The sequence below is a fragment of the Haliotis rubra genome, unplaced genomic scaffold, assembly GCF_003918875.1.
Source record: "Haliotis rubra isolate DU_JTF1 unplaced genomic scaffold, ASM391887v1 Scf117, whole genome shotgun sequence".
In the NCBI taxonomy this organism is placed as follows: Eukaryota; Metazoa; Mollusca; class Gastropoda; order Lepetellida; family Haliotidae; genus Haliotis; species Haliotis rubra.
Genome location: NW_025765081.1, coordinates 2,028,796 through 2,041,318, shown reverse-complemented (window position 1 = coordinate 2,041,318; position 12,523 = coordinate 2,028,796). Strand labels below are relative to the sequence as shown.

At 39.6% G+C, this 12,523-nt stretch overlaps 1 protein-coding gene across 3 annotated transcripts; it reads left to right on the top strand.

Annotated features, from left to right (window-relative positions):
- Window positions 1-416: 416 nt before the first annotated feature.
- LOC124257819 (L-proline trans-4-hydroxylase-like) lies at window positions 417-12,261 on the top strand. 3 transcript variants are annotated; one of them, XR_006893380.1, is made up of 10 exons: window positions 428-550; window positions 2,248-2,329; window positions 3,291-3,372; window positions 4,543-4,653; window positions 5,596-5,687; window positions 6,600-6,690; window positions 7,548-7,677; window positions 7,902-8,053; window positions 9,473-10,599; window positions 10,685-12,261. XR_006893380.1 is itself a non-coding variant. In XM_046691962.1 (9 exons), the coding sequence occupies exons 1-9, from the start codon at window positions 538-540 to the stop codon at window positions 9,611-9,613; spliced, it is 894 nt and encodes a 297-aa protein (XP_046547918.1). In that variant the 5' UTR covers window positions 417-537; the 3' UTR covers window positions 9,614-12,261. The 3 variants fall into 3 exon arrangements, 1 of the variants encoding a protein (XP_046547918.1); XR_006893375.1 differs by having other exon boundaries at window positions 9,473-10,643; XM_046691962.1 differs by having other exon boundaries at window positions 417-550; window positions 9,473-12,261.
- The last annotated feature ends 262 nt before the right edge of the window (window positions 12,262-12,523 follow it).

The following is a 12,523-nucleotide window of genomic DNA, read 5'->3' as shown; positions in this document are numbered from 1 at the left end:
CACGTCAAGTGTCTTGTACTAACATATCTTCAATTCAATTCAAGATATCTTTAAAACAATTAAGATATCAGTAATTCCTCAATACATGTTCCCTTTTTAAGAAATCTTTAATTCATTTCAAGATATCATGAAGTTTATCAGGGAGAATAGAAGACGGCCTACTGTAGATTATCCCTGATTTTATTGGAGATATCTATAATTATCTCTACTCGAGATATCTTCAATTCTGTTCAAGATATCTCTATTTTCGTTCAAGATGTATTTAAAACAATTTGAGGTGTCTTTAATTTCTTAATAAAGTGAAAACGGCTTGCCATAGTGAAGAGCCAGCGCAGCATACCCAGGGAACCAGGCTGCCTTTCTCAGCGCAACAGTCAGCGAATACCAGTTTTCCGAGTTCTTACGGAAACGGCCGATACTTCTCCGAATGAAAGGTGACCTGTTTCCGGTACACAGCTGATCAAACATTGGGGCAGACGGTGTAGCTGATTATTGTTGGTTTTTGTTGCTGTTATTGTTTTGAGAAGCAAATTGACGATGCCAATACGAGGTAATGCTTCAAGTTAAAGATGCTTAATCTAACAAGACGATTGTCACTTCGCTTCGGAAAACTTTCTTTTGTTGTATGTCGATCTGATAATCTATGAATTGCAGCCACAGCTAGCAGTACTCATGCAGGTACTAGCATGGCTAGCACGATTCGCTTTATTTCGGTGATGAATGAGATGATAGTCTGTCTCACAGTCCCAGAACCGCATTATTTTCCCTACTGCCAAGCCATAAATAAAGCAAGTCTAGATTTCCTCAGGTTCAGGTTCTGAATCTCTGGTCTCCCTGGGGTTCCTTTTCAGTTTAAATGGGCTTGTTTGTTACTATCAAAATTATATATATTCAGAGACTAAGCGTTAGTCTAAATGACTGAATGATGTCCTCTCTAAGCAGAACTGACAGCAGCGCAGTTTACCGGTTGCAGCGCCCACTCGCCACGGAGCATTTATCAGGTTATAGCGCGACCGCTGTCTCGGTATGTCACGCCGTGATGGTGTCTGTGACAGCACCCAAGCCCAGAGCTGTGATGAAGTGTCATGTCTTGACTGCAGGGCTTATTAATCCATATAGCCCTGTATGTGCCAGCATTTTATGCAGCTGCTATAGCATAGAGATTTCAGGGACTGAAAATGTATTGTTGCTGGGTGTGAAACACAGTCAGATGAAATTTTAGGAAATGGTCACAAAAAGGTGAGAGTCTCAAGAGGAGGGACATATAATAATGTGTCAAGTTGGGGAACATCCTGAAATACCACACATTTTCTTATAAAATACAATGTGCATTCAGTATGTTATCAAAAGTCATTAAATACCTCGCTAGCAACATTAGTGCGAATCTTTCTGTTTATGCTTTTCTTATAAAATACAATGTGCGTTCGGTATGTTATCAAAAGTCATTAAATACCTCGCTAGCAGCATTAGTGTGAACCTTTCTGTTTATGCTTCATTTGGACCATGTCTAGATGTCCCACAAATGTACACAGGGATAGCCTAGTGGTTAAAGCGTTCGCTCGTCACGCCAAAGACCTTGGTTCAGTTCCCCACATGGGTACACAGTGTGTGAAACCCATTTTTGATGTCCCTTGCATGCCTTGATATTGCTGGAATACAGATAAAAGCGGTGTAAAACTAAACACACTTACTCACTCACAAACGAAAACAGTCATTATCCTCATGGTAAGGTTAATATCTTTAACAGGATTTACTAAGCTATCAACACCTTTTACATGTACATGTGTTCAACGTCTGGCCATAAAGCAGCAATAAAAATATGAAAAATGACTACCTCAACAAGCTCCTGAGAGGAAGGTTATAGACCTCTGAAATGGCCACAACCTTGCCCTTCATGTAATGCAGTGTCATCTAATTTATTACATTTCTTTTGAAACCTCTGTGTTATATTCAACTGGATTGTTTTGTTTTTGATCCAATCTTAAATCATGGAGATTATCACCTTCAGTTATCCACATCATGATGTATGTCATCAATCCTTGACCTAGATCTAGTAGCCGGTCAGATATGGCTGTTCCTGGATGATATAGGGGTATATTTGATACTGAGGGTCATGTGTTTATCTCCTAATACTAACCGAAATATCTAAGTTTTGCCATTTGGCGATCAAATTCCCAATTATCTGATACATGTTCAGTTACCATGTATATGCCAATGCAAGTAAACATGCTGTATGATTTCTTGCAGAATTCACATACACAGGTGGTGACCTTGAGGTGACCCCTCAGATGCTGTCGGACTTCAATGAAGCTGGCTACATTCTTGTCAGGTACAGTGTATGTCAGACTTGAACTGCTTCATCGAGAACAGTTCCTTCAGATCCGACAGTTGACCAGACATGCCTCGGTTATGCTAGAACATTTCACTGAGCAATCTCTTGGTGGATGTCATGACAAGTTGCTAGGAGTGTTTTCATGTATTGAATCAAGTAGATCAATTCATATTGTGAAGTTTTGCCTGTGAGGCCAATTTCAAGGACCAACTTCGTTAACCAGGATAAAGAGTATAATCTGTTTGAAACACTGCGGAGAACCTGAAAGACTATGTTTGGGTTGTACTAGTTGGAATTGGCCACATTATATTACAGGGATCTGTTAACATGGTATTAAACTGCATTTAGGCCAGATCCATTTTATTTCTTGTTTTACGGATCCGCTGGTCGTATTTTATCAAGAATAAGAAAAACAATAAATTTTCCCCGCTCGAAAAATATAATCCTAATGTTAAGATATACAGGAGCAACACTTCAACTACCTAAGGCAGTTTGTTGGACACTAAAACACCGCTATCTGTTCTCAGAGACTTTAAACTGAAGTATCTAACAATATTTGTGTTAGAAATCAGTGCTTAGACTAAGTTAGAGCACCTCAGTGAGTGTGAACTTGAAAACCTCATGTGGGTTTTTACTTTGATTAGTGATTTTTTTATTATTATTTTTTTTCTCTCCTGCCTTTAGGTTTTCTGAGGAAAGAAATCTATAAAACAAGAAATAAAATTGGTCTGGCCTTACTAATCTAGCATTTTAAGTTTGGCTGTTTATATTGTTGTGAAATTATTGATTTTGTGCAGGATTAACAAAGACATGGCTGCAAACATATTGCTGAATATGATCTATGAATGTCTCACACAACCAGTTTTAATGATGCCATTAACTAATGTTCTAATCAGCATTAATTGCATCTCTGTGCTTATTGGTTATGACAACATTTTCGTGGTAAATTGTTATTCAGAGGCCTCCTAGACAGTGTGGAGTTGAAAAAGGTCCAGGAGTGCCTGGAAGGCAGTGATGCTATCATGAAGCATGCATATGGGGTAAGCGATGGTGTCAATTATGATGTCTTTTGGCTGAACTACAGGTTATGTTGAGTTCAGCTGACCCCTGACTTTGAATTGTCATATTGTGACTGCTACAAATGAAAGCCAGCCATTAATATTATTTTCATGGAAATTCTGTATACATGTATCTATGGTTACTGTTCTCTAAACTGATCTCATCCTCAGGATCAGAGTTGATTGCCTATATTAGATAGGTTCAGATGCTTTCATACCTCAAGTTAATTCAGTGGTTGAAAGGGATGATGCACTTCTCAACCAAACTCATTATGAAGCCCACTTGCATAAAGCAATCTTAGCATTACGATCGTAAGTCTATGTTAGTGTGGAGTTATGATCATTGTACCACTAAGATCACTTTGTGCAAGTGGGCCCGGGTCTTTTGAAGGCATTTAGAAGATGAAATACATGTAACTTGGTTCTGTCAGTATAGTTAGCCGACATAATTCTTGCTCATGAGTCTGTAATGACAGTTATGGCATGTAATTCCAGTTTATATATCACGCCACACTTTTCTGGAAAAAAGATGCATTTCTCTCAATTATACTATCTGCCATCAGAAACTACCATTTAAGTTATTCCAAAGAAATTATATATTTGGATTATAATATTAAATTAAAACGTTTCAAGTGAATTAACGTAGCGTTGCATTAGATTGACTCTTGCACCCTCTACCGGACGAACATTATTTCAAGCTAACCCCATAGAGTTAGGTCCCTTGGAGAGTTCTTTATGAATATCCTATGCACAGCTTGTGCTTGAAACCAGTTCGCCAAACACCGACAACACCGCGTGTGACAGTTTTCGATATTTGAAAAAATTGTTAACATTCCAAATATATGGCAAAATTTCTCTGTTTGGAAGCTGTACACCTCGAAGTTTCAATTATCGATTTCAGGCAAGTTGTAAGGGATAATAAGTCTTTTATTGCATATACCCCAATATGTATAACATAGGCCAAAATATTGTCTAAATGTTTGCCTTTAATGTTTTTGTGGTGTTATCAAGCATGATAAAGTTTGTAAGAGGTCATGGCAAAATTATAGGCAATAAAATGTGATGAGATTTCTTTAGCTGGTGATAAAAGTAAATATTGACGAGATCTACATTGGAGAAACATTCTGTGATGGAGAAACTGTTGTGTTCCAGATTTCTGATGGTGAGGATCGTGAGAGCAAGCTGTGCATCTGGAGCCACCCCGGGGATGATGTGACGGGCATGGTGGGGCGCTGTGAGAAGGTGGTCACAACATCAGAGAAGGTGCTCACCACAACACAGACTTGCATCTTTTAGAATTTGTCCAGTGTGTTATATCTCCATTGACAAATCCCATGGAGTCATCACGCCCAAATGACACCATAGCTTTGTCTCAGAAGTGATGTAGTATCCTCCAATGTTCCTTTCTCAGTCTTAACGCAGATTGATAGGTCAACACTTTCATGCAGTGTTTTGTGCTTGAAAGAAGCTTTAGTAAAAGATGGGACCAGAGTATTAACAGGTATAGAATGGAGATGAAATACACTGAATATACAGTAATCCAACTGCTTCAGTAGATGGAGTTTTGTAATGCTGACTGTTTCCATCTATTCTATTTACATTCCAAGGTAGTGCATGAGATGGTGACGGGATGAAGGAGACATTATCACAAGGCTTGACATGGAATCTTAACTGCAAATTTTTATGGAGTTGTTCTGTTGGAAGACAGAGAAGCTCACCCAAGTGAAATTTCATGACAAAGATGTCAACATCTTGACTGCAAGGCTTGTTCTAACTTTGACCAATGAGTGTTGACATATTTGATGTCAAACCATGAGGTTGGGCATGTTGAGATTCAGTTTATCATCAAAGATCATTCTTCCAACTTTTATATTTTCTAATCAATGATAAGTAGTATCTGACTGTAAAGAGTTCAGCTAAACAGCTTCAGTGGGAGAGAGATTAGTGATGTTATTTGTTTGAGGTGTTCTGGGAACTGAGGATTCCACAGTGGTCTCACAAGTACTATCCACTTGGAGATAATCACTAGATTTCATGCAAGCAGTGTGACATTTTGAAGACAGTTTTCAATGAGAAAACAAAAGTTTCAAGCAGTTCATGTTTGTTGTGAGGTCTGAACATCACCACGACTGCACAGAATCAATAGTATTCATTTTGTAAATTAGCATGGCTCCAATTGTGATAGTATTATTGTCTGTTTTTCAGTTGCTTGGAGGGGAGGTGTATCATTACCACACCAAGCTGATGATGAAGGAAGCATTTACTGGGGGCAAGCACGTGTGGCATCAGGATTATGGGTAGGTGGCCGAAGCTGAATATATGATGAAGTGGGCAAGCACGTGTGGCATCAGGATTATGGGTAGGTGGCCGAAGCTGAATATATGATGAAGTGGGCAAGCATGTGTGTGGCATCAGGATTCTGGGTAGGTGGGTTCTCAGTTGAATATATGTCTTGGCATGGAAAGGATGGGCTGAAGGGGTAAGCAATGGTAAGGCTGAAGGGGCAAGCTGTCGTGTGGCATCAGGATTATGGGTAGGTGGCGAAGGCTGAATATATGGAAGTGGGCAAGCATGTGTGGCGTGAGGACTATGGGGTGAGGGCTGTCTGAGGGATGAAGCAGGTTCTCAGTTGGGAAAAGCATGTCTTGGCAGGTAGGCTGAAGGGGTAAGCATGTCTGGTACGTAGGCTGAAGGGGTAAGCATGTCTGGTAGGAAGGCTGAAGGGGTAAGCATGTCTGGTAGGAAGGCTGAAGGGGTAAGGCTGTCTGGTAGGAAGGCTGAAGGGGTAAGCATGTCTGGTATGTAGGCTGAAGGGTAAGCATGTCTGGTAGGAAGGCTGAAGGGGTAAGCATGTCTGGTAGGAAGGCTGAAGGGGTAAGCGTGTCTGGTAGGAAGGCTGAAGGGGTAAGCATGTCTGGTACGTAGGCTGAAGGGTAAGCGTGTCTGGTAGGAAGGCTGAAAGATCAAGCAGTTATTCGGTCAGGGAAATCTTGTGTTGCATTATGTCTACATGGAGTAGTAATATAATGTTAATGATGTAAAGTACATCACTGGGTGTACAGATGACGGATGTGGCTCAATTAAACATGTCAATACACAAATATTTTCTTTAACGCTGTTTGTGTGAAACTGAGTAATTGGACTGTGGCATAGATCCATGTTACATATCATCATGATCATTGTAAGATGTGTTAATGCTGTCCTTCCAGATACTGGTACAAAAATGGCTGTCTGTTCCCTGACATGTTGACCGTCTTCATCTCCATTGATGCATGTACCAAGGCTAATGGTTGTCTCCAGGTCGGGCATGCCACTGGCACACTGTTTTCATAGAATTGAATAACACATATTCAAGACCTTAGCGCCTTCAGTTCCCTCTATCCATGTACTGCTATACATATGGAGAGAGTTTTATCATATAAAGCTTATTAAGTCTCCAACTCCAAGGTTGTTTCTCATTTTGGGGGTTTTGGTTTGGTCTGTTGTTTAACTCCACACTCAGCATTATTCAAGCTATATGGCGGTGGCCTGTAAATAATCAGACCTGGACCAGACAATGCAGTGATCAACAGCATGAGCATTGATCTAGACAGTTGGGATATACAGCCACAGGAGTGATGTCATTGGGAGTCGTAGGTTCCGCTGTGCTGCCAATTTTACGGTTCAAACTAAAGGAGCTTACGAACACAATGAAAGTGGTAGTCTTAAGGATTATCTGAAGTTGGTTTAAGTCTGGTGTTTGGTTTCCTGGACACAGCCTTGAATGTATTTTGTTAAGTGCCCAGAATGTATAGAATTCTTCCTAGTTGATTTTGCACCAAAAGCAGGGATGGCTCACATAAACTGGTGGTGCACTATCTCTCCCTCAGTCCTACCATCTGTTGTAAGCATGGTATCTGGTGTCCCCAGCCGTGATGTTGCTGGAATATTGCTAAAAGCGGCGTAAAACCAAACTCAGTCAGTCAGTGTAAGCATGGTAAACCTTTGCAACATCTCCTCCTGTGTTGCCTCATCTAGTTTTATTATCAACCTACATTTTACATACAGCTGAGGCCCAGAGTTGATGGCTGTATTTTCTCAAAATATAGTTAAGAAGATATTTTAAAAGTCATAAGATGTACTTAAGAAAAGAAATCATACTTGCTGTTTCAACTCAGATTCTAGAGGGGTCTCATCGCTGTGGTCGGATCGAGCACCTGTATGTTGGTGACCAGACTGGAGCTGACCTTGCTCGGGTCAAGGAGCTACAAGGTCAACTGGAGCAACTGTATGTGGAGATGAAGCCAGGTGAGGACATCTCAGGGTGGGGAGTGTCTGGGTAGATGGAGGTTGTGTGTTGGGTAGATGGAAGTAGTGTAGGGCTAGGTGTGCGTGGGTGCGTGCTATGCATTAGACGCCGGTAGATGGAGTAAGTGTACGTGTAGAGTTAGATGAGGCAGTGTCTGGTGTATGTGTAATTATGTAAACAGTACTACAGTGCTGGTGTGACCTGGAATGTCGTGTTTCCCCAGGTGATGCCCTGTTCTTTCACTCTAACCTGCTGCACACCTCCAGCCCCAACACCAGCCCCGACCGCCGCTGGGCATTCCTGTGTGCCTACAACCGTGCCAGCAACAACCCGGTGTATGAGCATCATCACCCCCAGTACACCCCACTAGTCAAGGTGAGAAAGTCAAACATTTGTGGAACTCTGAAGGCCCCAAACAGTATACCTCACATGTCAGTGAAATTGTGTATATTGAATATTATAGCAAATCTTTTCATAAGTTTGATTTAGCAGTGACCTATAATTGGTTTTCTTATGAGAGGTGTTAGAGACTTTGTTCACCTGCAGAATATTTCTCTAATTTGTGATTTAATGACCTCGCAGGTCACTAACATTTGTGTACACAATAACTTGATTCTTTTGAAGTTTGAAGTTAAAACTTTATCATCATGCATGATCACAAAAGCGGGGTCTTGATCGCATCCTCTGTGTAAGGTAAAAAGTTACTGAAAGTCATGTAAGGAAACATTGTTAAAATGTCATGTAATTTCAGATTAAATTCATTATGAGAAATCTGAGCACTTTCCAATCACACCAAGTAATACGCTCAGTACCTCAGTAACAGTGCCATGACATGGTACATCTAAAGGTCATTCAATCATGACATATCATGTCATTGTTTAATAGTTCTTGTTTATAGTGTATTCACAGGTCGATACGTACGAGGAGTTGACATTCGTATCATTACCTATGTTTACAAGCAGTAATATTTATACAAACCTGTAGAGGCTATGAATTCTTTGAAGAAAGTCCTCCTTGGACTGTAGGGGGTCCGGTGGGGCCCTGTATGGGTGGTCTCACAAGACAAAACGAGGTTTTTGTTTTGTAAATATTTTATTGAAAAATATAGTTACAACTGTCGAGGATTTAAAATGGAGATTTTAATGCTTATATGTACCCCAAGGAGGACTTCTTCTGAAAAAGATCTTGCATGTGATTGATGGTTTTTGAAAGTCAAGGTCACTTAGTGCTGGCTTTAAGGTCCATGAGTTCAAATGATGAATCATTGCTCAAATGTCATGAAATTTCATTCATGCAATCTTGAAGTTTTTTGCAATCAGTTCAGATGAATTCCAAGCGACTAAATCCATAACTGTCATGTGTCACAGTTTCTTTGATGTCAGTGAAGGTCATTAATCCAATTATAACATGACATGTGTATAGTTTCATTCAGGAAATATTGTGACTTTGATGTGAAGCAACACAGATATAGTTTGAATATTACTGTGTTCTTCAATATGTTTGGTCATTTAAAAATTGTGTGCCTTGACCTCCATGTAATATGTTAAGGTCACTGTAGGTCATGAAACAGGAAAGCTGTCAACACAAGGAAATTACATAGTGTCTAGCTATTGGTGTGTATCAATTTGATACTTCCTTGTTGAGAGACAAATAGCAATCTGGATAAGTACCAACTTTTGACTCAGTCCTTTAATTTGACACTTGACAGGGGTGAGCACTGTTTTCTGTTCCAACGTTAAGCACTGATGTTGAGGGTGAGAGAGCACAATGCTGTAAGTGCTTGTGTATTGCCAGGTGCCCAACAGCGCCATCCGAGACTGTGTCAACCTGACCGACACATCAGGGAAAGACTTTGTGGACCCATCTAAAGACAGGACAGTGAAGAAGGGGGACGCAGCAGTCCCCAGCACGAAGCGCCAGAAGTTGTCAGCGTAGCCTCCTCCCGATGTCCTTCATCTGCAACAATGGTCAGCTGGTGGTTGATTAGAACCTTAACACAGGGTGCTGACTGTCAGCATCACTGCTATCAGTTATCAGTAGACGAGGATCAAGCTCTGGAGACCATATATAATGACCACCTGGGATATATTGTTTTAAACTCATTTTGTCTACAGCTGTTTCTTCAGACTCACCATCCATTTTTCCAATTTTGCTTGAGTTTCTTCTTGTCACCTTCACACAGTTCTCTAGATGCCAACCACTACACCATGGCCTGTATCAAAATGATATATAAAATTTGAACCAAGCATATAGGTAATTTTATTTTAAAAAAAGAATGTTCCCAGTAAACCGTGCTGGACATCAATTCAACAGTGGTTAATGGATTATAGTTCTGAATTACTTCATTTTGACCACAATTGCTTGAGGTGGAGGCCTGTAGTGTTGCTCCAGTGGTGGAGGAGGGAGGCTGGGGGTGTGGTTCACTATGGTAACATGCTACCCCAGCTGCTATAGTGCACCCCGACACCACGATGTCATGTTGTGAAATGTATAATAACCAAGATTTGTACTCTGTATCACTTCCATCAAAACTTTGGGATATACATGTATTACTGTGTCCATGGACATAATTCTAGCTTCAGTCATATTGCTACATTCATACACTATCATCCTGGATCAACTTGAACCATGTCAGCCTATGCAATATCTCATCCCAGTATATATTTTCAGAAACATGCCCTAATGGTCTCTGTACATACTTCAGTGTTTATTTGAAAGTTTGCTTATAGAAGAGATTATGTGTTTTGGTTCTGGACAAACAACCATGCTGATATTGTAACAACTAAAGACCTCGTTGATCATGAAGACAGATGACTATGTATTCATAATGTGTAATGACAGCTGACGTTTGTTTGATTGACTATGACACCTTAGTATTGTGGATCAACATTGCCCTGAAGTCAACCGTGGCAACCCAGAAGGTGTGGTCATCATTGCCCTGAAGTCAACCGTGGCAACCCAGAAGGTGTGGTCATCATTGCCCTGAAGTCAACCGTGGCAACCCAGGTGTGGTCAACATTGCCCTGAAGTCAAAACAGGCATTTAGCATAGTTGTCTTATTCAAACTAACGTGGACCTGATTGACCTGAACAAAATCTTAAATACCTCTATTTGCACAACTGTCTTGAAAGGCCATGTGAACATAAGTTGTTCCAAATCATCCATCTTTGTCCAAATGTTTTACAAGTTAATGGTGCAGATGAACATATAAGTTCCCATTAGTTTTACATGTTCTATACTTTGACCTTTATACTTTGACAGTACTAAAAATGGACATATTTTGCTGCCACTAGTCAATCTTTCTGTGTCAATTTGAAATGAAATTTGGTATTTGGTATGCATGTAATTTGATGTGAATTTCACATTGCTAAATTTAATATTTTGAATTGGTCGTACTTTTGAATTTCCTAAAACTTCACACTGGCTCTGTAAACTTCTTCCCTCTTGAATGGCTAACAGGTGAAGAAGCTGTGCTTTGCTATATATGTTTTTCCTTCCGAGGACATCATAAGTGGTTCAAATTATGTCTTTTATAAGTTTTTAATCATCAGCACCAGTATTTATGCTGAAAACACTTTTGAATTGCAATGCTGTTAGCAACTTTGTTGACGTTTTAAAGTGGAGACTAAATATGAGCTACAGTGAGTAAAACTATGCCCTTAGAGAAATGCAGATGAAATCTTCAGTGTCTCCACGCATCTTTCACCTACAATTCTCCTGAAAGTCACTCTCACCAGCTGTTATCTGTTGTCAGGACAATAGAATCACAACATTTCACATTGTGCCCTTAGATTTCCTGAATGTTCAGAAAGTTCCAAATACATTCAACTGTTATATGGGATGTTTTTATATGTTATATTTCTATATGTTATAGATGTTACTAGTTTCACCTTTTTCATTCTCTTCATTTTTATCAGACATATTCACATGGTAGAATAGAATTTTGATAACCACACTTATAAATAATCAAGGGAGGAGAAAAAGTCTATTGTGTGGACTGAAGTAAAGTTGAACCTTGCTAGCCTGGACTGTACAGAATTCAGGAAATGAGCCAAACTAACAAATGTCCGCATTAAGGAATCAGGGTTATAGAATTTCTTCTGATATTCAGAGAGGGTTTCAAGGTTCCACTGTTTATTTGGAAGTCACAGCTTGAACTTTGTATAAGTATGTGGACAGACTTGTGAACAGTGACTGATCTGCTTCTATCATTGTTTAGTGCAGTGTCAGTTCACATGAGTAGTTTAGTGTTATCTATTTTTATTGGTTTTACGCAGGGTTTCATTTGTATTAATGCATTTTTTGTCAATTAACTTTCTAAAGTGGCACTTGCCATGTCTTGTTGTCTACTGGGATATGTGTGGAGCACCTTGCAGGGTGTCAAATGACGTATTTCACTTACACTAGGGGGCACGGAAGTTAATCTGGGTATATTTTAGCTCAACAGCCCGTATGTCTTTCAGTATGAGTTGAGTTTAATACCCATTTCTGGACTTATGTGATGTCACATTGTTAATCCTGAAATGAAAAACTGGAAACTTTGTAATGGATTATGACCAATAAATATGTTTATTTTCAAAGTTTCTTTGGGTTGTCTTGAATTTCTTCTTAGCTGTTTCAACGTAGGATATGAAGTACATGTAATTACTGCCATTTGACATTCATGTATTCCTGTATCTAGTTTTAATCTTAAATTAACACAAGAGTGAATTAATCATGTTAATTGAAGAGAAAAAGAGGACCTTGCTCCTATTGATTAACTTTGCAAAATGTTTTTAAACAATGGCAGTGAATATGATGGCATCACTTTGGATAGTGGAAATACCAAGTTCTATGTTAACACAA